This window comes from Trachurus japonicus, chromosome 7 (genome assembly GCF_045865225.1).
Source record: "Trachurus japonicus isolate A0001 chromosome 7, Traja_1.0".
NCBI lineage: Eukaryota > Metazoa > Chordata > Actinopteri > Carangiformes > Carangidae > Trachurus > Trachurus japonicus.
Window position 1 is genome coordinate 34,383,438 of NC_140913.1, and position 25,955 is coordinate 34,409,392.

Consider the following 25,955-nt stretch of genomic DNA (forward strand, 5'->3'; position numbering starts at 1 on the left):
GCAGCAGCAGCATTAACAGCAGCAGCAACAGTCCACCTGCAGTAGCGGCAGCAGCAGCAGCATTAACAGCAGCAGCAGCAGCAGCAGCAGCAGCAGCATTAACAGCAGCAGCAACAGTCCACCTGCAGTAGCGGCAGCAGCAGCAGCATTAACAGCAGCAGCAGCAGCAGCAGCAGCAGCAGCATTAACAGCAGCAGCAGCAGCATTAACAGCAGCAGCAGCAGCAGCAGCAGCATTAACAGCAGCAGCAGCAGCATTAACAGCAGCAGCAGCAGCAGCAGCATTAACAGCAGCAGCAGCAGCATTAACAGCAGCAGCAGCAGCAGCAGCAGCAGCAGCATTAACAGCAGCAGCAGCAGCAGCATTAACAGCAGCAGCAGCAGCATTAACAGCAGCAGCAGCAGCAGCAGCAGCAACAGCATTAACAGCAGCAGCACAGCAGCATTAACAGCAGCAGCAGCAGCAGCAGCATTAACAGCAGCAGCAGCAGCATTAACAGCAGCAGCAGCAGCAGCAGCAGCAGCAGCAGCAGCAGCAGCAGCAGCAGCAGCATTAACAGCAGCAGCAGCAGCAGCGCTATTAATCACTATGCAACCGGTTCAAAAGTATGTTGCTGCATTCACCTGCAGTCGGGCAGACGGCCGTCGGTAACAAACCAGATGTCATTTTTTGGGCTGGGTATTGTGGCCAATTTCCTGAATCGATTCGATTTCGATTCCTATGGTTCTAAATCGATTAATCACGATTCGATTCGATTCGATTTCATTAGAATCGATTCAATCTCCTCTTAAAAAATGAAAATGGCTCAACTCTGTTACAAAATACAATGTTCTTTATTTTTTTCTTTTCACCATAAACGATTCAGCTTTTAAGTGTTAACTTGTAAATTTGACAGTTTAAACTTGAACTGTAAATAAAACTGTCCCAAGTCTCAAAAGGGCAATTTTGAAATTAGAAAGGAATTGCAAGTGAAAGTGAACTTGAACTGCAACATTCCATCACTGCAAATTGCATTAATTAATTAATTTATAATTAAGGCATTGTTTCTTTAAGTGCAAAGTGTCTCAAATCAAGTCTGCAGCAGCTAAAGCTCCCTCCCTCTTGAGGGAGGAAATGTGTAGAAACGGAGCCCATGGTAAATAAAGTGACAGTGAATGTGTGGAGCGGTTCCTGTGACGAGTCCGGCCCGGTCACGTCGCCTATCTCCAGAGTCCGGGCGTCATGTGTTATGATCCGACGGTCATAAAGTGGAGGAGAAAAGTCGCATTGTGAAAACACGGAGCTGCTCGTGTCCTTTATTCTGCGGTAATACGCTCACCTGCGGCTTGAAGAACATGCGGTTCCTGTAGATGTCTGTGTGTGTGTCAGCGCACCGCTGCCACACACAGCGTCGGAGCGAAACAATAACTTGCAGATCACCTGAGCTGACGTGAACTCTGCTCGTAGTTTGGTTTGGTTTTTAATCATATCAAACACAACAATAGCTACATTGCACAGTTACAAAGAGGAAGAAAGAAACTCCGCTCGTAGTTACTGAGTCAGAGCGTCAGACGTAACCGCGCCGCTGCTTCATCACGCACGAGACTAACGGGGGAAAAAAATCAATCTCATGCCCTCTGAATCGATATTACAAAATTGAAATGAAATCGATTCAAAATCGATTAAATCGATTTTTTTACCCAGCCCTAGTCATTTTAGTCACAGAAGTCCAGAGAAAGCCGGTAAAATATGGGTCAGGTAAACAATACCACATCGCCATGACAACATATTGTCACATGTATTGTTTTGCCTCGTGCTGACGGACCACTTGTTTACATAGAGGCTTGTCGTGCAGCAGCTGTCGTCCGTCTGCCGTCTGCCCAATTTCAGGTGAATGCAGCATGAAAAATACGATTGAGTTGTTTGAGATATACAACCACAACGCTAGATGATTTTAAGTTGATAGAGATAAATCTTTTCGATTCTTCTGGAAATATAGAGAACTGACGATAAAAATCTTTGAAGCTCTTTGAATCTTTGAATCATCAGAGGCGTTCAGATCCTTCCCTCTGGCCAGGATCTCAGCCTCCAGGCTTCTTGGCCCGTCCACCTCCGTGCACCTGGATTTGTGGATTTTCAGCATTTTTTCTTCTTCTCTGAGTTTCTCCAACTTCAGTCTTGTTGGATGGAGAGACACTTTGCTCCGTCTAGCTTTCCCTTTCCTTCAGCTCTAACTAACCACCACTTAAAACAACATCTCCACAGCAGGATGCCGCCTCACTCCACTGGGACGATGTTGGTGGACTGACGAACAGGAGCTGGTTTTCCTCCAGACCAAGGCCTAGGATTAAAATCTTGGTTCTTGTCCACACAGAAACGGACCTTCTTCTCCCAAAACAAATCTTTTTCTTGTTCGTTTTGACAAAGTTTTCCGTAAACATGGCATTGTTTCAAGAATCTGCGTCCACTTGGATCCACTGAAAACGATTCTAAACGTTGCAGTACGTCCACCAGGCCCGTGCGTGGCGCTCTGGGACCCGTTTCCAAAAAAATACGACCTGATGCATGACGAAACAAGGAATTTTCATGACCCCAAAATGCTGTTTCCGTCTGGACGAAATGCCGAAACGATAAAAAAACCTATGCAGATTCACTTAAACCTGTATGGGTGTGGACGGGGTCTGGGTCTGATCAGACAGAGGATTCTTGTTCCTCTCCGTCCTTTTGTTGCTTTTTCTAACCTCAGAGCAGCTTCGGCCGAGGAGAAGCTCCATCCGGTGACTTCACCATGAAGCATCTTCTCCACGCAGGCCATCTGGAGCTCAGCCAGAATGACTGTGCGGTCGGTACTGCATGAAAAAGAAGTGACGTGGGTCTGAAGACTTTTTAAATTCACTGTACGCACCAACACTCTTCAGATTAAATGAATCAATCATCCCTGTGAGCTTTTCTGTTGAATCCACATTGTTGCCCTTCACCGACACCTCATCACTCACTGGCCATGTGGAGCTTTTCATCACCTTTTAATACACTCCATTTATTATCGCCATTACCACTGCTGGGAAGATGTTGCCCAAATTAACTTGTGGCTGCAGTGCCAGCAAGCGTTGCCTCTGGCACTGATTTATTTGGACGAAGTCGTAAAAATTTACGGTTTCACGGGAACATTGCGGAAAAACACAGCGTTACTCTGGGGCTCGAGCTAAACAGAACCAGAGAGAGAGAGAGGATGAAGAGACATGTAGGTCGACAATAACACATCCAGTTGTTCTCCATGGCGCCAAAATATTGTTGTATCTTAGTGATGGTTGAAACAAGTGCAGCGTTCAGGGGGATGAGAAGGTCTTTATAATGACATATAATCATATGTACACTTTGAAAACAGGCTCCGGTGGAATCCAGTGATTCTCCAACAAGATGAAGGTTTATGAAGGTCCAGGTGAGTGTGTGTGTTGAACAGGTTTACTCATGATGGAGTCACTTCCTGGTTCTGACACAGTCACTGAGCTCCGTTCAGTGGTGCAATCTGCCAAATATCACAAAGTTCAGAAAAATGTAGGCTGAAGTGAATCACTAACAACTGTGTTGAAAGAACTTCCTGCCTAATGAAACATCTGCAGAGCCGAGTGTGTTTGAAAGGGAGAAACAGAAACAGCTCTGTGTTTTAATTCTGGGGCAGATCTGAATCTGTCAGAGGGAACAACATGGATTAGATTCATCTATCAACTGTTTTTGAAATTCATATTTGTTCACACCCACAATCAGCAGCTTGTAGCTTTCCCCTTTGTCTTCAGAGAGAGTCATGTCTGTCATGTCAGTGGCGTCCTCTGTGTGGATCGTTGGCCGTCATGTTGGTGGCGTTTGTCGTTGCAGATGCGTCCGGGAGCCAAAACGAGGGATTAACTTCCTCCAATGGCTCTTTTCTGTCCGAAAACACGGAAACTTCTTTGCCGACTCTCCAGCTTACACTGATGCTGCATTCACCTGCAGTCGGGCAGACGGCCGTCGCTAACAAACCAGATGTCATTTTAGTCACAGAAGTCCAGAGAAAGCCGGTAAAACAATACCACATCGCCATGACAACATATTGTCACGTGTATTGTTTTGCCTCGTGCTGATGGACCACTTGTTTACATAGAGGCTTGTTTATGCCGTTACGTGCAGCGGCTGTCGTCCGTCTGCCGTCTGCCCAATTTCATGTGCATGCAGCATGAAAAATACGATTGAGTTACTTGTGATATACAACCGCAATGCTAGATGGGAGGAATTCCTACACAATGTAGCTTTAAAGCTCAATCTTTGCATTTGCACATTTCCTCAGGTAATATGCACATCTTCACTACATGTTGGGCAAATATAAACATGTAAAATCTCTCATATTTCTGCCCGATAGCTAGATGTTTAAACTGAAAACTACCACAGCTGGTGCTTGAGTCGTCCAGAGTCACAACAGTCTCATGAATGAACTAAATAATTGAGGACTTGGTGGATCCACTGAAGTTCACAGACCTGACTGTTGTGATCCATCAGCTGATCCACAGCTCTCACCACCCAGACGGACGGAGGTAACGATCACCTAGACGTCAAAAACTTCTCAATGAGGATCTTCTCCTGAATCAACCGACTTCATGACAATCTCAGATTTGATGAATAACACACACACCTCTGCAGCTGCACAGCGAGCCAAACACACATCATATTGTTGACTTCCACATGCACATATTTACACATGAGGATGAACAGTGTCCATGTGCAGCCCAAAATAACGTATGTCCCTGCAGACTGTACATGTGTGAACAGGGCTCCTAATGTAAACACCTTTACACTGTATAAACACAGCAGCTGCACCGTCCACCTCAGTCTGCAGTATACACAGAATATAAAACATGGACGCATTAAATCTATAGCATGATGAATGCATCGCACAGACAGGTAAGAGTGTAAATTTCCCCAAATATGTTCAAACCTAAGTGAGAAAACTCAAACTCAACAAACATCAACAACAAAGATAAAGACTCTGACCTTCTCTCTCCTCACAATGCAGAATTAACAACTACTTACAGCAAAAGCTTTGTATCCCCCACGCACGCACACACACCCCAAAGACACACACACACACACACACACTGTACCAACCTCAAGGGAAATGGAGCTTACAACCAGTTGTGTGTGACAAAGCTGAAAATAAATGAGCTGCATGGTGCTGTGGGTTTGAAAAGGCACTTGCACACAAATCTGTCATCTCAGAGTGTTTTACTGCCTCTGCAAATATGTATATACATATATATGTGTGTGTGTGCGTGTGTGTGTGTAGAAGTGACGCTCTGAAAGTGAAGGACAGAGAAAGAGCCTGGTCATTGTGTGTGAGTGTGGGACGTGGTGGGAAGCGTCCGGAGGCGGATAACAGGAGAGCAGTGTCATCTCCTGGTGACAAACGCCAACAACCGGAGCAGCGGAAGATAAAGCACAGATGTGAAGGTGTTAAGGTGTGATTTATACTGCAGACCCAACACCACCACAACACCAGGCTGCTTCCTGCTCCTCTCTGAGCCAACATACGCTGTTCACTGCCGTCACTGATCTGACTGAATCCACAGCCACAGGAATCACCAATGAATCAGTTGGTGACAGTGAGTGTGTCACCGACAGTGAAGGGATATGAAACAATGTACAACCAACCTGAGCACAGCCCTGGACAGCAGCATTATCATGTTAATAAGCCTGTCATATAATGAAGGTCAGTCCTATCATTAGAGACGCACCGATCCATTATTATTAAGATCATACGTGATGTATAAGATGTTGACTAAATAGATCAAGTATCATTCACTTCAGTTCTATGACTGTGACCCAGCAGGTTGACAACAAACACAGAGCAACGACACGGAGCGAGGAGCTGGATGGAAGAATTTACCACCTGATATGGCAACAAGATCAATGGCTTCTAGAGATATCTGGATGGACGGAAGAATGGATGGATGGACGGAAGAATGGATGGGTGGATGGATGGATGGATGGATGGATGGATGGATGGATGGATGGATGGATGGATGGATGGATGGATGGATGGATGGATGGATGGATGGATGGATGGATGGATGGATGGGTGGGTGGGTGGATGGATGGATGGGTGGGTGGATGGATGGATGGATGAATGGATGGATGGATGGACCAACAGATGAATGGGTGGGTGGACCGATGGATGGACGGATGAATGAATGGATGGATGGACCAACAGATGAATGGATGGGTGGACCGATGAACGGATGGATGGACGGTTGAATGGGTGGATGGAAGGATGGATGGACCAACAGATGGATAGATGGATGGATGGACGAATGGGTGGGTGGACCAATGGATGGAAGAATGGAAGAATGGATGGATGGTTGGATGGATGGACCGATGGATGGACCAATAGTTAGACCGATGGATGGACTGATGGATGGATGGATGGATGGATGGACCGATGGATGGATGGATGGATGGATGGATGGATGGATGGATGGATGGATGGATGGATGGATGGATGGATGGATGGATGGATGGATGGACCGATGGATGGATGGATGGACCAATGGATGGATAGATGGACGGACGGATGGATGGATGGATGGACGGTCAGATAGATGGATGGACAGTCCGATGGATGGACAGTCCGATGGATGGATGGATGGATGGATGGATGGATGGATGAATGGATGGATGAACCTAGTGTGTCATTAATCTGTGCTGAACTGACTTCAGGTCAGTTTCCCTCTTTTATTCTCCGTGTGTGAGTCGTTGTCATTTTGATATTTAGTTGTTTTGGAGACGGTGACTCATCTTTTCATTCAGGATCTGGAAACACGGGACGTTTTGTCCTACGCTGTAATTTAAGTACGACGTCTCCTGGTCACGAACAATGCCAAACGTCTTGTGTTGCAGCGGTGACATCATCAGGTGACATCAGACGCCCAATCAAAGAAAGGCCAGAGCGGTGGTTGTCCACGGCAACAGCCCTGAGGTCAGATCTAACGGACATCAGGAGTGACGCAGGTCCACTCCTCCACCTCCAGCCTCCGTCCGTCCGTCCCTTCGCTCTCCTTGGATCCACTTATTCCTGGTTTCCTCTTTCTCACGCTGCCGGGGTCAGAGAGCCGGGGCCGGCGGCCATCGCGGTGCCACTGCCGGGCCTGAGGAGATTGTGACCACAACTACTTGATGGGAAAGTTGTGAACTTTCATCTACGAGCAGCAGTGTCATGTTGGGGATTCATGACTATTGTTCCCAGAAGGAGGAAGGAAGGAAGCAGGCAACTTTAGAGGGGCGTTGGTACTAACAGCTGGCTCTGGAAAAGGTGCAGGGAGGAGAAGTGGAGCGGCGATGATTACCACAGTCCACGTCCAAGTCACAGAGAGTTGAAGCTGCAGCGCACGAGGAGACGCTCCAGAGTGGATACTGCAGAGCGTGGCCAAAGTGTTAGAAACTTTTCAACACGTCTGCAGCACAGAAAATGTGTCAGAGGGTAAGATACATACATCCGGAAGAGTTTTAATCTCCACATGGAGGGAGGAGGGAGCGATATGTGCTGTGAGGAAGCGGCGCTGCACTCTGGAGGACTGATAAGTGCAGACTCAGGTGCTGTCCACTTACTGTTGGGCCCACTCATCCGCAGCTGAGGGGATTAAGTTGGTGGGCACGGCGACTGCTGTGACAACAGGAGGCAGAGGATTGGAGGCTGGTGTTCATACTGAGCTGCACGTACGCAGTGGAACACCGGCCAAAGAACTGCGCTCAAGAAAAACAGCAGAGGAGGAGCAACAACACAAAAAAAAAAAAACATAATTCATGTGGTTTATCAAACATGTTGTGTTTGTCTAAGATACCTTCCACTGAGGGTCATAACGGAGGCAGAGCACACACACACACACACACACACACACACACACACACACACTCATTATTACATAAGTCATCTCATAGAACAAGAGGTCACAAGAACAGTTAATGTTCAACACAAATGTTCTGTTCAACATGAACATGTACAGTGCCATGAGAAAGTATTTGCCCTTACCCTTCTGCACATTTGTCACACTAAAATGTTTAAGATCATCAAACTAATTTTAATATCAGACAAAGATAATCCAAGTTAAAATAAAAGTTTTTAAATGATGATTTCAATTATTAGGGGGGGAAAAAAAGCTATCCAAACCTACCTGACCCTGTGGGAAAACTCTAAAACTCTCGCTTATTGAATCATGATCAACTGTGATAAAGCAAATTCTTTGGAAAGCTGAGTTCAATTTCATTCTCCACACCCAGGCCTTATCACTGCCAGAGCTGTTGAATCCAGAAATCACTTCAATAGAACCTGTCTGACAGAGTGAAGGAGGCTGAGAGATCTCAAACAGCAACACATCATGAATCAACATAAAAAAAATCAAGACAAGATGAAAGCATTGACATGTGTCAGTCTGGAAAGTTTTACAAAGACATTTCTCAAGCTTTGGGACTCCAGAGAACTAAGGTGAGATCCTGTGGACAGCTTTTTATCCCCTTAATAAATGAAATTATCGTTTAAAAAATGTATTTTAGATTTGCTCAAGTTATCTTTGTCAGATATTAAAATTTGTTTGATGATCTTTAAAGGGATAGTTCACCCAAAAAAAAAATTCACTCATTATCTACTCCCCCCTCATGTGGACTAAGGGCTGGGAGAAGTTTCAGAGTCCTCCGTGCCTTCTCTGAGTTACAGCGGGGCTCCGTGCAGCAGTGCATGTCCATATGACGGTTGAGAACGGAGCTCACTTTTCTTCGTAACAAAAAGACACATCAAAAAACATCCAAATACCTCCATAGTGCTCGTCTGTAATGTCCCTCTTGTATTGAAGCCCCAACATGAGAAATTGTTCTGAAAAAAAAATCAAATAAGTCTATATTTTAAGCTTGTTTTGTAGCGGAAGCTCCCAGCTCCCAGTGTTGCTCTGCCGGAATCTCGCGAGATTTGCGGAGCCGTGAACTGGGCGTCAATGCAAATCGCACGAGATTTGCACTGACACAGGCAAAGCAGTGAACTGAGACACTGGGAGCTTCCGCTACAAACAAGCTTAAAACATAGACTTATTTGATTTTTTTCGGAACAAATTCTCATGTCGTTTGGATGTTTTTTGGTGTGTCTTTTTGGACGAAGAAAAGTGACAAATGGACAAATACTGCTGCGGCGAGCCCCGCTGTAACTGAAATTTCAATTTTGAGTGAACTATCCCTTTAACATTTAAGTGTGACAAATATGCAAAAAGGTAAGAAATCATGAAGGTGTGACAGTTGGTTCTCAGCACAGTGACGGTGTGTGGACTGAACTCTTCTGATGTTCCACCTTTCATAATGAAATACAAATACTTATTATTCTGTTGAAATTCTACATTACAATGCACAAATCTGTAAAACTGCAGCACCACGCCTGCACGATATCAGCAACATGTCCGATGTGCGATGACAACGTTCAATATCACGATGACGATATGACTTGTGATAAAAAAATAAATAATCAAATATTCAAGTGTGCATATTAACCATAATGTTCCTGTGTCTTTCTGAAAACAACTCAATAGGCTGTAGTACACACACCAGGCCTGTGGTGGCGCTGTAACACTACCACACAAATACACACTGCAAAAACACAAAAATTTTCCAAGAATATTTGTCTTACTTCTTGTCAAAATGTCTAATTTCTAGTCAGAACTAATCTCTTTCCACTTAAAATAAGACTCATCACCTAAAAATTAACTTGTTTTTAGATCATTTTCACTTGTTTCAAACACATTTTCAATTGAAATAAGTAGAAAAATCTGCCAGTGAAAGCAAGTTGTTTTGTGCTTGTAATAAGAAAGAAAAACTTGCTCCACTACCAGATTTTTCTACTTATTTCAAGTGAAAATATGCTCGAAAGAAGTAAAAACTGTCTAAAAACAAGCTACTTTTTATGTGATGAAACTTTTGCGATGTGTTTAACTTGCAGGTTGACAGCATGAAGACGATATACATAAGATGAATCTGTCAGCCCTAATAAAATACTTATAATTCTGTTGAAATTCTACATACATTACACAATTCTGCAAAATTGCACTAATACTGTGGTAATTAATATATATACCTACACCGATCAGTATCTGTCTTGGAGTTACGTGGATGTTCTTTATGTTTACTTTTATGTTATACATCTACTAAGACCAACTCCTGTGTAAACATGAGTTTCAGATTTCTCTGATGATGTGGACGCTCCGGTCTAAGATCAACACGTGCACTGTAGTCAGGATAAACACAGGAACAATGTTGGATAGGTTTTCAATACGTGTAGAAATTCAACTTGTTCTTCCAAGAGAAGAGTAAATGTTTCTTCAGTGAGCTGACTCTGACAGTTTAACCCTCACACACCCGCTCAGAACCCAGGGGAATTCTTGCAAGTCCAGTTTCTTTTTGTGTTTAATAAATGCCGTTATGGGACTTTCCTAAGTTTCACTTTCATTTTTCTCTGGCCAGACTCAGGTGATCTTCATCTATGAGTGAAACATTGTGTTAATAAAAGTTAAAACCAAGTACGACCATCTTCACTTTGATAAAGTGTTTGTCTGAAGAGTTGATGGATTTGTCATGAGGAGCCTTTTTTGGTTGTTCTGGAGGTTCCCAATAGAGAATGTGAAGTTACGTCACGCCGTGGGACGTTGGGCGCCATCTTTGGAGGATCGCGGATGTAAACACTTGCTCGTTTCCCTAAAAAAAGTTCCCCAAAGTCGCTTAAAAGTAATCATGGTGGGACAGTACTGCTGCGTAAAAAAATGCCACAGTAGTATATGCACTAATACCAAAAACGAGATAGTTCACGATGTCTGGATAAGTCAGTGGAGGGAGTAAATCTGGGTCTTGAAACCAGTCCCTTAACGGCAAAACGTAGGGATCGACACCGTTAATAAGTTGTAGTTTTTCTGTGTACCTTTGTTTCTCGTTAAATTTGAGTTTATCACAATACGTTCCTCCTCCTCCTCCTCCATTTTTTTTTTCTTTTTGTCCGTCTTCCTCATCTCTTTTTGCTCGTTTTCCTCCGTTTTCCTCACTCTCTGTTTACGTTCGCGTTCCTCCAAAGATGGCGCCGACGTCCCACAACGCAAAGCGGCGTGACGTCAGCTTCACATTCTCTATTGGCCAGTACTCAACCAATGGTGTTACTCAATGACTGAGTCACATGGCACTCAGCTGACCAATGGTGTAACTTCATCATACAACTCCATCACTCAGTCAGTCAGTTTATTTTCTGTTGGTTGCTCAGTGCCGTTATGGCGCTTTTCCACTACACTTTCACGGCACCACAGCTGAGTTGTCTAGTTCTAAAGCGCCATTAGTTTATACATAATAAAAACAGCACTTGTTTCTATTGCAGCTCTAGTGGTATCAGGGTGTTTGGTTTCTAAAGACACCGGTTACCACACAGAGTTAAGGTAACACTGAAGGTGCTTTGATCACACTGTAAAGAGATTTGTCTTTATTTGAAGTGGTATCATGATTATTATAGGATATTTAAGAAGCTGAGGATCAAACGTTGGTTTTGATTTTTTTGCACAATGACAAATCTGCTTTCATCACATCGAAGCCTGTGAAGACAGAGGAAGAGCTGTCGAAGGGAAATACACCGCATTTATGTACAAGAGAGGATTCATCCTCACCACCAATAAATGACCTTCAGAGTAGAGATTAAAGAACAAGAGAAGAACAAGAGAGGCAGAATAAAGACGGAGAGAAATAAAGATGAAGGTCGACAGAGAGAAGAACCCCCCAGCTGTAATGTAAACAGTTCACAAAGGGAACGACTAAGCTGCAGAAAAGTCACTTCTCTGTTCTGCATCATCAAATAACTTGAGTCAGAAAAGAGGAGAAGAGGAGGAGGAGGAGAGAGGAGAGGAGAGGAAGAAAAGAAGGAGAGGAGGAAGAGAGGAGAGGAGAAATTGGAGGAGAGGAGAGGAAGAGAAGAAGGAGAGGAGGAAGAGAGGAGAGGAGGAAAAAGGAGAGGAAGAGAAGGAGGAGAGGAGAGGAGGAAAAAAGGAGAGGAAGAGAAGGAGGAGAGGAGAGGAGGAGGAAGAGAGGAGAGGAGGAAAAAAGAAGAGGAAGAGAAGGAGGAGAGGAGGAAAAAAGGAGAGGAGAGGAGGAAAAACGGAAAGGAGAGGAGAGGAAAGGAGAGGAGAGGGGGAAAAAGGAGAGGAGAGGAGAGGAGAGGAGAGGAGAGGAGAGGAGAGGAGAGGAGAGGAGAGGAGAGGAGCTCGTCCATCACCTCCTCCTCTTCTCTCCCTTTCCTGCTCCTCCTTTACTTCCTCCTCCTCCATGACTTCATGCTGGACGTGTCTGAACTGGAGGAGCTGCTTCTCTCTGAGTCTTATCATCATCATGGTGGTGACCACATGGAGCCAGGAGGAGGAGGAGGAGGAGGAGGAGGTGGCTCACCCATAGGAGTCAACCAGGGAGAGAGGAGAGGAAGAGAAGAAGAGGAGTGAGAAAAAGGAAAAGGAAAGGGCGAGGAGGAGGAGGAGGAGGAGGAGGAGGAGGAGGAGGAGGAGGAGCGAGGAGGAGCGAGGAGCTGACGGAGCAGTGGGAGCTCCAGCTGTGAAAACCTCCAACCACATGACAGAGAGGAGGAGATTCCTCAGAGTCCCGTTCCCGTTCCTCCACTTATTGAATTTTTACAACCTGGTGCTCTGCCAGGCTGAAGGCTCAGGCCATCGCCACCGCTCGCTCCAGAGGAGGAAGAGGAGGAGGAGGAGGAGGAGGAGGAGGAGGAGGACAGTTCATCAAGATGAAATGATCTCCTATAAAGACCTCCTCCTGTTCTGCTCCTCCTCCTTCAAAAAATCTCTTCCTCTCCTCTCCTCTCCTCCCCTCTCCCTTTCCTCCTCCTCTCTTTCCCCCTTTCCTCCTCCTCTCCTCCTCTCTTTCCCCCTCTCCTCCTCTTTTCCCCCTTTCATCTCCTCTCCTCTCCTCCTCTCTTCCCCCCTCTCCTCCTCATCTCCTCTCTTCCTCCTTTCCTCCTCCTCTCCTCTCCTCCTCTTCCTCTTCTCCTCCTCTACTCCTCTCTTCCCCCTTCTCCTCTCCTCCTACTAGCTACTAACTATGCAGGGGGACCAGACCTTTTCCTTTTCTGTCTGTTTGAACATGGAAAAGATGGAAAAAAAAAAATATATATATATATATATATATTTTTTTTTTTTTTAATTGTTTTTTTAATTTTATTTTTTTTTTTTTTTTTGGCTGGTCCCAACAGCTATGAAATAGCTGCAGGGACCAGTGCCCAGTGTGCTATTACTTTTCTCAATTTTCTCGACGTAAGTCGCGAAAAACTGCGCAAAATTTTGCATGTAAGTCAATGGGACGGGCGAAAAAAAAAGAGCGAAAAAGACCAATCATTGGAGTTTAACAAACGTCTACTGCTCAGGCATACTTTCACCTAGAGACTTCATTTAAACTTTAAACAGTAGACACAAGTCTTGTGTATTGTTGTATTACTCCACGTTTTGATAGGTCATATAGTTTTTGATCAATCCCTGATCAATGACCATGATCATTTTTGGAGAAATTATGAGATTATAATGGGTGTGTATTGCACGGAATGTTCGTGTCAGAGCGCGTGACATCATCGGTTAGAGTGAGAGAGAGTGAAAAAACATACTGGATTTTTTTCTGGATAAACTGTCAGCACGGCCACAAATTAAACTCTATATGATGTGCTCAAAACAGCAGAGAGACTTACACAATTTAAACTCGGAGCCTCTGAGTGCGGCCAGTTCCCTCCCTTCCTCTCATTGACTCCCATTCAAAAGTAGGCGCTGATTTTCTAAACGTCCCAAAGTTTCCAACCTGCGACACAATCAACAATTTTTACTCTAGAAACACCAAAGTGACATGGACGTTCAGCAAGGTCTTATGGTTCGGAAAAGGTAAACCTTTTGCTCGTACTAAGTACAGATTTGTCGTACATTAGATCTGTTTGAGGGTGTCACAGAGCAGTTAAAGCCTATGGTTAAAGCCGCCATCATGCGTTTAAATGTTATGGGGATGTGTCAACTTTATATTTAAAACACTCCTGAAAACGTATATTTTCTCCTTGGCCTTCACTTCCAGCTAAACGAGTAATCTCGGCTCTTTGTCTCACTTTTTTATTCTTATCTAAATTTGTTTTAAATTGAGTTTTTATTATTCTTTGTATTGTTTTTATTTATTATAGTGTCTATGATGATGAACTATATTGTATTTTTACAACTCTACAGCCCTTTGGTCAACTGAGGTTGACGTGGAGATCATCTCATCTTCCACTTGTTGAACTGTTCACAGTAACAGACATTTAAACCAGGGGTGGTTAAACTATTGTATGACGCTGTAGGAGTGAGTGTGTGTGTGTGTGTGTGTGTGTGTGTGAGAGAGACAGATGTTTTCGTGCGACTGCAGATAGACACGTTTATCACGCAACCACATACGGGACCCACACACACACACACACACACAGAGCCGGGCCTTCATCTCCTCGGTGTGAGTCCAGAGCAGAGTTATGATGTGGTTTAGGTTTAGAAAGTGGAGGTGATGATGAAGGTGATGATGATGATGATGATGATGATGATGAGCGCTCTCACACCTGAGCTCAGAACAAAGGTGTTACAGTGGTTCAAACCCACCGATACGCCTGATGACGACACCGTGGCAACAATGGATCCATTCAACCTGGATGAATCATATCTGAGTCTGTGAAAACAGCTCCTGTATCTCTTCCCTCCCGGTGTCGGACGACTGCTCAGTCCTGTTTTGAATGTGGACATAAAGACTTTTTAATTTCCAACGTTACAAACGATGCTCACTGAGATGAGCACACACAGTCAGAGCCGCAACAATTAATGGAACAATAATCGATTATTAGATTAATCATCAACTATTTTGATAATATAATAATTAGTTAGAGTTGTATTTTAAAGAAAAAAAGTCAAAATTCTCTGATTTCAGCTTTTTAAAGGGACATTGTGTAGGAATTCCTCCATCTAGCGTTGTGGTTGTATATCTCAAGCAACTCAGTCATATTTTTCATGCTGCATTCACGTGAAATTGGGCAGACGGCAGACGGACGACAGCCGCTGCACGAAACGGCATAAACAAGCCTCTATGTAAACAAGTGGTCCGTCAGCACGAGGCAAAACAATACACGTGACAATATGTTGTCATGGCGATGTGGTATTGTTTTACCGGCTTTCTCTGGACTAAAATGACATCTGGTTTGTTAGCGACGGCCGTCTGCCCGACTGCACCTGAATGCAGCATCAGTGTAACGCTCCATTCCTCCTCACTGCGTTACCGCGGTGACTTTTCACAGACGCCACCTCGACCTGAGCCGACAGCTCCGGTGTCTCCGCTGAGTTTCCATGGTTTCCTACCGTCACGCTGCCACTGAACGTAAAAACATGGTGGCACGACATGGCAGCAGCACCGAGCTTACCCGCTCCATGTAGATATGAATGATATGAACGGCTAATTCAGAGCTGAAAGGAACACTTCACTTTGTTGATGGGGGGGATTACTGGTTAATGAAAAACAGACTGAAGAACCAAATAATCGATTTTCCTGAATAGATAACAGGAGAAGTTACACAATGTCCCTTTAAATGTGAATATTTCTGGTTTCTTTGTTCCTTTATGACAATAAACTGAGTCTCTCTTTGGTTTGTGGACAAAACAAGACATTTGAGGACGTCGTCTGGTGGTTTAGGAAACACTGATTGATGTTTTTTAACTGTTTTTTAACATTTTATTGACCAAACAACTAATGAATTAATCGTTTACATAATCGACAGATTAATCAATAATGAAAATAATCGTTAGTTGCAGCACTACACACAATCTGTGTCTGTGCTGTTTGTCAACTTACTAACATAACATAACAGTATACACTTTGACTTTTAGTGGTGAATAAACACAAACAGTCCAGCTACTGAACACACTCTCTTTGCTTCGTGTCTCAACACACCTCTCGTCTTCTTTCTAACATCATTTGCATTTTAGCCAAAAGAAACACAGTGAATCTGAGAGCTGAATTATGTTTCATGAGTTCTGGTGGATTTATGCTTCTGGGTCAGGGAGTGGTGGTTTGTGGGATATATGTAGGCAACATAGGAAATTGCCCGAGGGCAGTGTTGGATGCATGAAGAAGAGGAAAAATAAAAAAGACTTGGCGCTGCCGTCGCACTTCTTCTCTTCAGAGTCATAAATCGGTCAAACTGGGACACAGACATGATATATACACGCTGCTGGAACCAGCTCCACTGCACAGATTAAAACAACAACAACGACAGAGCTGCTGCATCATCAGACTCAGACGCTCCACCACCGTGCATCCATAGATAGATAGATAGATAGATGGATAAATACTTTATTTATCCCGAAGGAAATTCAGTTTCTCAGCTGCACAATAATAAACAAACAATCATTCCAACAGCAAGACATAAAAGAGTAAAAAGTAGTGCTACTAACACAGAGGGAACCGGCCTCAAGGTTCAAACCTGACAAGTAAAAGTGCTCGATGTAAAAAAAAACAAGCACTCTCAGGAAGAGGAAATGCTAACAGCTAATCTATGAATGAATGAACATTTTTTTGGTGTTTCCTGCTCTGGAACAAAGACCACTACATCAGGAGCGGACGCCAAAGTCGTTCAGAAAACGGACGCAAAAAATAAATAAATAAATAAAAATCCCAACCCAGTTTTTTTTTTTTTTTCCTTTCTTTCTACGAATACAAGAAGCAGCAGCAGTTTTACCTCCAGATCTGACACAACTGACGAACTACAGACCTGATCAGGCTTGTACCAGGTAATTACACTGAACAGGGAAATAAAATAAAAAACCCTGCAGAGACGGAGAGCAGCGAACGCAGCATCGGTCCTGTTACACCGCTGGTTCACAACCGGTTTGGCTCGTGACCCCATTATGACATCACTAACCCCCCGATCACGTGCAGTCATGTGATCGCAGCCGTCAGCGCCGATGGTTTACAAGCTGCATTTTATTTGAGCTGGATTTAAGAAAGTGAAAGTATAGAATACAGTTGTTTAACCAGTGCAAATATTTAAAGGGATAGTTCAACATTCTGGCCACGCCACTTTAAGGAGAACAGGGGCAGCATAGAGTGTATTGACTCCAATGGGACAATTTAACGTGAACACCAATTATGGTCGAGTCTTTCTCCCCACAGTCACTGAAGTAAATTTTGGACTCATTTTTCACAAGCCACATCTCTTCTGAACAGTTTGACACCAAAATGGTAATTTTCAGACGGACTCATCAGGAGAAAATTCACTTTGTTCAAGACCTGTCTCTGTCTCTACGACACACTCTCGCCAGATTTGGCACAGATCTCCTAGGCAACGTCAAACAAACGGCCGCAAACTCCCGTGAAAATGATTAAAATTATTTTCGTCATGCTAAATATGACTGTTAGTAGTGTAAATATTTAATGTTATCATAAGAAAATATAAATATCTCACTTTCATCTGCCTACAAATTGTATAAATCCACACACACGATCATAGACGAGGTGGTGACGGTTGGCCACGCCCATTTAGAGAGACAGGAAGTGAAACCATTTCTATCACTGGAGCCTCTCATGGAGGATCTTTCCATTTATTGAATATCTTTGGTTCAACATTTAGTCAGATCCTCCTCTCACCATAACCCCTATAGTCATAGCAGTAGGTTCGTTACCTTTAAGCTATTTTTAGAACGACGGAGCAGAGCCGTGAGCTGCTCAGAGCTACGCTACGGAGGCTCATTATGGGATTTCTTGGTTTCCCTCATCAAACTCATCAAATCCAACAACTCCACAACGCTCTGGTGGACAAGTTGTGAGCTGCACATTCACCACGCTATGAGATGAACCAATGAATCGATGAATTGAATCTTTGTCCAAATCTCCTCCAAACATTTAGTTTCTTCATCAGACCACTGCAGATTATTAGCTGTCGGCTCAGGTGGAGGTGGCGTCTGTGAAAAGTCACCGCGGTAACGCAGTGAGGAGGAATGGAGCGTTACACTGATGCTGCATTCACCGTCGCTAACAAACCAGATGTCACTTTAGTCACAGAAGTCCAGAGAAAGCCGGGAAAACAATACGACATCGCCATGACAACATATTGTCACGTGTATTGTTTTGCCTCGTGCTGACGGACCACTTGTTTACATAGAGGCTTGTTTATGCCGTTACGTGCAGCGGCTGTCGTCCATCTGCCGTCTGCCCAATTTCATGTGAATGCAGCATGAAAAATACGACTGAGTTGCTTGAGATATAATACAACCACAACGCTAGATGGAGGAATTCCTACACAATGTCCCTTTAATGAAGAGTCGAACGTCGAGCAGGTGAAGAACAGAATATCTAACATGCATCATCAGTTTTAACTCTGTGTGTGTGTGTGTGTGTGTGTGTGTGTGTGTGCGCGCTCGTCTTTGAGTGACAGGTTGATTGAAAAACCAAAAGCAGTGTGCTGCTGTGTGAATTAGGTTTAATTATAATTCATTAGCTTTAATTGGTGTATAATAGTATAATAACAGGCCTGTTATGACTTACGACATATTATCACTGCAATTATATTGTGATTATGATGTGGCAACCGTTCTGCCACATCCGGCAACCAGAGGCGGCTGCAGCTGAAGATTTATCTCTGCGTAGGTAAACGGTAGAGAGAGGTCGGCTCGGCGTGCTATCCTGCATGTGTTCCTGAGATCTGGAGCTAGATTTGCCAAAAACTGTTGCATAATAATCCTCCGACTCTGATGAAGCAAAGCAGGAATGAAAGACGGACTCAACGTCTTCACCCAGACACCGCCGCTGCTACCGCTGCTGCTGTTTATCTTGTTGCTGAAGCCGCTGTCTACAGAACTCGAGGAAGACATTCCTGAGCTGATGTCATGAAAGAGATCTGCAAAAACACTCCACACACACACACACACACACACACACACACATTGCAGGGTGACCCAAATCCAGTCATGGCAGGATCACACAGCACCACCGAGACAAAATAATTCAAATTCAAGTTGAGAGTCTCTCTGGAAGCTTTTTTTCCCCCCTCAAGCATTAAGTACAGTTGTCAACAAAGAGGGATTTGGGAAAAGAACAGGCAGATGAATGATCTTGTAAAGAGCGCAAAACAAATAGAGGGAAGCTGGCAACGACGAGCTGCAGAGAAGCCCCAATGTAATCTGTCCCATTCAAAAGAGCTGCTAGAAAAACACTGCAGTGTGTTTGTCTTCACATTTCTGTCTAACCCACCGGAGGAGATGTGAACAAGCAGCCGGGCTCAGTCATCCTCCAACCAAACCAAACCAAACCCTCCATAAAACAACAGCAGCAGCTAAGTGATTCACACAGCGATTATGGAGAGAAATGGGAAACTTAAACAGATTATATCATGTTGTTTTATAACGAGCACCAGTCCTCAGGTCCTCAGCAGGAGGAGGAGGAGGATTCATTTGTTTGATTTTCTGTCTTAAATGAATTCAGGTTGATTAGTTTTCTTTGGCTGCCGGTCACAACAGAGTGAGCGCTTGTTGTTTTTAACGTTATACAGTCTGAATGTTGATGTGAGAAAACAAACCTGCAGTGAGTTTAGCACCACAACATGGTTTTAACCTTCAGTTCAACACAGAGGGATGAAACAGCAGCTACACATCTGATGCGGAGGTTCGGCCTGTCACAAGTTCACAACCATGAAAGTTTAGATGACGATTAATTGCGATTTACGATGCAATTGTCTTTTTCTGATCATATTATAGTATAAGTCTGAACGTAGTTTAAAGGTATAGTACGTAGGAATTCCCCCCATCTAGCGGTGCGGTTGCATATCTGAACGTATTCTTGATGTTGCATTCAGGTGAAATCGGGCAGACGTCAGACAGACAACAGACGCTGCATGTAACAGGATAAACAAGCGTCTATGTAAACAAGTGGTCCGCCACCACGAGGCAAAACAATACAGGCGTGACGATATGTTGTCATGGTGATGTGGTATTGTTTTACCGTCTTTCTCTGGTGGAGTAAAGTGACATCCGGTTGGTTTGCCGACGGCCGTCTGCCTGACTGCACCTGAATGCAACACCAGTGCCTCCGTCCTTCCTCACACTACACAGTGGTGACAGTTTTAACAGGCCGAGCCCACAGCTCTGCTGAGTTTCCGTGGTTACCTACGCTCACGCTGCCACTCAACGTAAAAAATGGCGATGCAACATGGCCGCCTCGGTTCGGTGCGTCGCCCACTTATGTATTTGTAACGACTTGTAACAACTCATTCTAAGGTACGAGAAAGCTTTGTATGCAGCTGTGATTCCACTTCAGTGAAATACGTATTTATGAAAGAATATTTGATTTTTGATAATAAAAAGACAAATAAGTTACACACTGGGGTTTTAATAATAATGCATATAAGAAGAAGAAGGGGGCGCAATAAGATTTTATTTTTTTTTGTTTGTTTAGATCCCCATTAGCTTTTGCCACGCAGCAGCTATTCTTCCTGGGGTCTTTTCATCTTAATAAATGACATCTTTAAAAGACGACCAGTCAAACCTCAAACGGTGGAAATCTGACATTTCTATTGGTTTCATCCAGATGTTTTTATACAGATGAGGGGAAACCATTTGAACCGCTATGCAAATGTCCGCACGGAAACAGAGCTTCACGCAAAACTATCTTTTTCTTGTTCTCTAAACGTTGCAGTACATCCACCAGGCCCGTGTGTGGCGCTTTCGTTTTGGTCAACAAATATGAAGAGACATTTTAGCAGAGAGTTTTTGTTTTGTAAACCACATTTAAGTCACATGGCCACTATTTATGTTGCATCTCGTCTCGTTTTCGTCACGTGATAAAGGTTCGTTGAGAATGATATTTCGTCATAATTTTCGTTGACGAAAGCAACACTACTCTACACAATAAATAAATAAATAAATAAAAACCCTGAGGAGGAACAGTCGGGCGTTGGTTTCTTACCGTGCCGCTCACCCTGACGTCGTACAGCCGGCCCCAGTCGTCTTCGTGGCTGTCCACCATCATCATGCTGTCGTCCTCCTCCAGCAGCCACTCGGCCTGCAGGTCGACCTTCACCTCCTCCCCCAGCGAGTGCATCCCCACGGCGGGGAACAGCCCCTCGGCCAGGACCGGCACCTCCACCGAGCCCACCTGACGGGAGACCAGAGGAGGAACAACATCATTCTCTAAAACGACTCTAAAACAAAGTGATTTCTCCCTCTCAACATAAACAACACATAGGTGGAGATGGTGAGCAGCTTTAAAGAGACAGTTCAACCAAAGACGGTTTATAAACCAAGACTTTCCATGAGGAGTCAGCTTCCTGTATGATGTCACGTGGGCTTCTGCTCGGCCACGCCCCTTTAGGGAGACCAGAGGCAACCTGGAGTGTATTGACTCCAATGGGACAATTTAACGTGAACACCGATTATGGTCGAGTCTTTCTCCCCACAGTCACTGAAGTAAATTTTGGACTCATTTTTCACAAGCCACATCTCTTCTGAACAGTTTGATACGAAAATGGCAATTTTCAGACGGACACATCAGGAGAAAATCCACTTTGTTCAAGACCTGTCTCTGTCTCTACGACACACTCTCGCCAGATTTGGCACAGATCTCCTAGGCAACGTCAAACAAACGGCCGCAAACTCCCGTGAAAATGATTTAAATTATTTTTGTCATGCTAAATATTATTGTTAGTAGTGTAAATATTTAAAGGGACAATGAGGAGTTTTGGAAAAGCGAAGTGTTTTCACACTACATTTATGAGCCTCCGCGCACATACAAATTGTATAAATCCACACACATGATCACAGACGAGGTGGGGTGACGGTTGGCCACGCCCATTTAGAGAGACAGGAAGTGAAACCATTTCTATCATTGCAGCAGCCTCTCATGGAGGATCTTTCCATTTATTGAATATCTTTGGTTCAACATTTAGTCAGATCCTCCTCTCACCATAACCCCTATAGTCACAGCAGTAGGTTCATCACCTTTAATTATCGGTGCATGTTGTTTTGAGATGTGCGGGGCAGAGACGTGAGCTGCTCAGTGAACACAATGGAGGAGAACGGTGCAGGTAGGGGACCAGTACCATTATGTAACATTACGACACATGAAGCAAATACTGGAATGTCTGGAATGTAGTTCCGGCTGCATTTGCCTCTAAAACAACTCCGTCTCTAATCAGGGTATCCGCGGGGTCTTAAACAGTCTAAAATTTGAAAATCTAAATTTTAGGCCTTAAAATGTCTTAAATTTGTTGAATTATTGTGTTCAAGTCTTAAATAATTCTAGACAGGTCTTAAATTTTCTTAGGCCCACCATGGGCGAGCATTTCACTCGCATTTGCCCCTAAAAAAAATACATGTGTGAACCGGGAAAATCACAAAAAAGAAAGATCACAACCTGCGATCGTTCCAAAACTACAAATCCCACAATTCTCCTGTGGGTACAGAGACTGAAAAGGGTACGACTCCAAGTCTACAACTGAAAATGGACACTTTTGAACCAAGGTGGAACTGTATTACTGTCTATTTGGAGGACTAATGGAGGAATATGGGTTATTATTATACTCTAGGATTGATATTGTACTGCTGTTACTCCCTTTGGTGCAAATATCTATTCTCTGTGTTATTTCTCTTTATGGTATTTCTATTGCATTTTATTTACTTGTATTTCAGTTCATAGGGTCCTATGTCAGTGAATGTTTTGTTTTGTTTTGTGGAAAAATGAAAAATAAAAAGTTTAACAAAAAAAATAAATAACTGACTCTGACTCTGATCACTACATCACTCACCTCTTTGCCGTTTTTGGTGAAGAAGACGGTTGTGAAACCAGCTTCGATGTTCTCTGAGTGTATTCCACAGCCGATCCGGTCGCCGCGGGCGCACTTCGGCCCAAACTGCTGCCCCACGGGGTTCCCATTGTACAACCTACAGAGGAGGGGGGGCAGATGGAAATCTTCTTAACAACAACTAACGCTCCCTCTTTGTTTTCCCGTGTTGTACCAACACTGGTTCAATCAGGATTATTTTCTTAACTCAGGAAATAGCTGCGGTGATTTGCAGCGACAGCGTCGTGCCGTCGTCTCTGCTCTGACTCAAAACCACATCAATGGGGCCCTGAAGCTGAATAATTAATACTTGTGTTGTGGAGGTTACGGTAAGAGCTATTAAACGTGTATGTGTAGGCTCCGCTGTAGGTAATCACATCACTTCAAGGTGAGAGTCCTGCAAGTTTCCACTGGCAGTGAAGGCAGCAGGTAGAAAACAGAGGCTCAGCGATCTAGTGTCGTCGTTGTGTCGGCTCTGCTCTGCCACCACAACCTGCAGAAACGACTGTAAACAAGACGACTGTCCTGTTAATAATTAAAATGCCTGCGATGTTTCCTAATCCCATCATCATCATCACAGCTGCTGACAAAGTGAATAAAAGCCACTCTGAGGTGTAGATGTGATAATAACGGTTTGTCTCATGTCATCAGACACTGAAACATGAAGCTCTTCCCGGCTGGAGGCGTCGACACGACTCACGCTACCGTCACACAACGGCATTATCAACGTCATAACCTTAAACTCTGACAATAGAAATAGAAAACACCTATTTCATTATTCATAAACCTGTTTTTAGCTGCAGGCTGCTGTTACTATTTATTGTTAACTCTTGACAATTGACCCTTCGCGTAAGCCCCGCCCCCTTGGTTACTGTTGCTACGCCGGGCAAGCTTTCACTCCCAGCCATGCTCCTGGCAGTATTTGGTATCGATTTCAAAGGAAATATCAGCAAATTTCTGGATAAACGGTTCTGAGATAATAGAGAGAAGAAGTCACAAAGATCATTCAGAGTTTTCAGTGACGTGACTCGCGCAGGAGGATAAAACATCTGTTCAACGACACGACTGGACAATGTACAGAGCAGCAGTAAGGGCTGGTCATTTTACCGTCTATCAACCCACGAAGACGTAGGTCATCTCACTGGTTGTCAAACTGCAAGTTTTTGGGCGATTGTGAACCACATACGTACAGCTTTGGCTGCTGTTTTTTTTCTCCCACCGCTGTATCAGTCAGTGAAAGCAGTCCCTGCCTGGAGGATCCCTCGCCTAAAAGCCCAGGTAAAAGTCGTAAAAGTACAGCTGTCATTTCGGAGGTGAACATATGGTTATCCCCATATTTACACTTGCTCGAAAAAAAAGTCCGCTCGTATCTGAACATCTCTATATTGCTGCTGCCGCCGCCGTAGTAGCAGCAGCAACAACAACAACATCCTTCTCTACACACAAATGTTTTTCGTCCTAGTCTCAAAATGTGTCCACAAAAGCAAACGTAATGACTCACTGCTGAAAGCTTGCCAGGCCTATAGTTACGGTTGCTAACGTAGGATTGGACAATAGCCGTTTGTGGGAGGGGTTGGCGAAGGGTCAATTAATCATGTTTTATATTTCTAGCTCTGCCTCTGCCTCTGTATATCAGAGTCGTCACGAGACCAGAATTTCAAACTCGTCAGCAATACCCAGGAAAACACTCGATACCATTTCCGATTCTATGGGTGAGAAAGTAACAAAATCAAAGATTTCTTAAAGAATTGTCATCACTGGTTTTTAATTTTAAAGGAATTTCATTTTTGCACTGCCACAGATAAGCTAAAACTGTTTTTGTTTCTTTGCACTACCATTTACAAATACATTTGCAGGTATGTTCATGTCTTTTTTGCACTATGTTTGTATTGTTATGTTTCCCAGCAGGGCGGCCGTTTGTGTTGTGAAGTGAGATGGAGGAAAGACGGCTCTGTTAATATCGATACTGTTGCCAATGAACATCAACCTCGATATCAATTTTAAAGTATCAATTAGTATTGAGTATTGATTATTTTGACTACTCTACCTTATATATATTCTAACTTACTTTGCACACTGCAGAATCGTTTCAGTGTCATTTCACAGCAGTTTTAACGATGCAGCATGTGATAAATAAATCTTTTTCTTGTCTTTTTTTATATCACAACAAAATTCATATATTTGGGTTTTGATATTTTGACATTATATACACTACCATTTAAAAGTTTTTTCTTTCTACATTGTAGATTCAAACCTAAGACATCAAAACTATGAAGGAACTCATATGGAGTTATGAAGTAAACACAAAAGTGTAAAACAAAGCAGAATATGTTTTAGATTTTAGATTTTTGGAGGGATCCACCTTTTGCTTTTTGCACAATTGTGATTGTGTCATCAGCTTCATGAGGTCGTCACCTGGACATTGTGTTTATTACACAACTCCATATGTGTTCCTACATAGTTTTGATGTCTTCAGTTTGAATCTACAATGTAGGAAGAGATCAAAATAAAGAAAGACCACTGAATGAGAAGGTGTGAACAAACTGACTGGTAGTGTATGTGGGTTTGGATATTTTGACATATACAACTGCATTAGTTTGTAAGGTGAAGTGATAATAAAAAGTGATGCTGAGATGTTGCAGAGTTCAGAGTGTAAACTTCATAGACAGAGTAGAAACCAAACAGATAATTACTGCTGTGGTTTCATGTGGATGCAGCAGCAGCAGCAACAGGCCACAATCCATTTTCCCAAACCATCCCAAAAGAAAACAAAACGCGGAGCAGCTCGGCAACGTACTGTACAGACGATGTGGTTTGGTTTGACTTACTTGCCGTTGTCAGCGTGGTAGGCTACGGAGTAGGGCAGCCAGCCAGGCTGGTGGTCCAGCCGGTAGAACTTAGGCACCAGACCCACGGCGATGGTTCCCCTCACCCCAGAGTCCACTATCGTCACCTACACACACACACACACACACACACACACACACACACACACATATATATATATATATTATATATTATATATTAACTCGGTGCCTAAACAGCGTGAAGTTACAGTGAAAACATTAAAGTC

The 25,955-nt window shown here is 43.7% G+C and overlaps 1 protein-coding gene across 2 annotated transcripts in view; it reads right to left on the bottom strand.

Moving 5' to 3' along the window:
* Positions 1-25,955, bottom strand: part of spryd3 (SPRY domain containing 3) — a 94,869-nt gene that overhangs the window by 54,539 nt on the left and 14,375 nt on the right. For both annotated transcript variants that reach the window (XM_085782982.1, XM_085782983.1), the window contains exons 4-6: positions 25,711-25,835; positions 22,847-22,982; positions 21,010-21,198 (exon numbers count right to left, since the gene is read on the bottom strand). In XM_085782982.1, the coding sequence (XP_085639108.1) occupies positions 21,010-21,198; positions 22,847-22,982; positions 25,711-25,835 (450 nt within the window). The remainder of the gene's footprint in view (positions 1-21,009; positions 21,199-22,846; positions 22,983-25,710; positions 25,836-25,955) is intronic.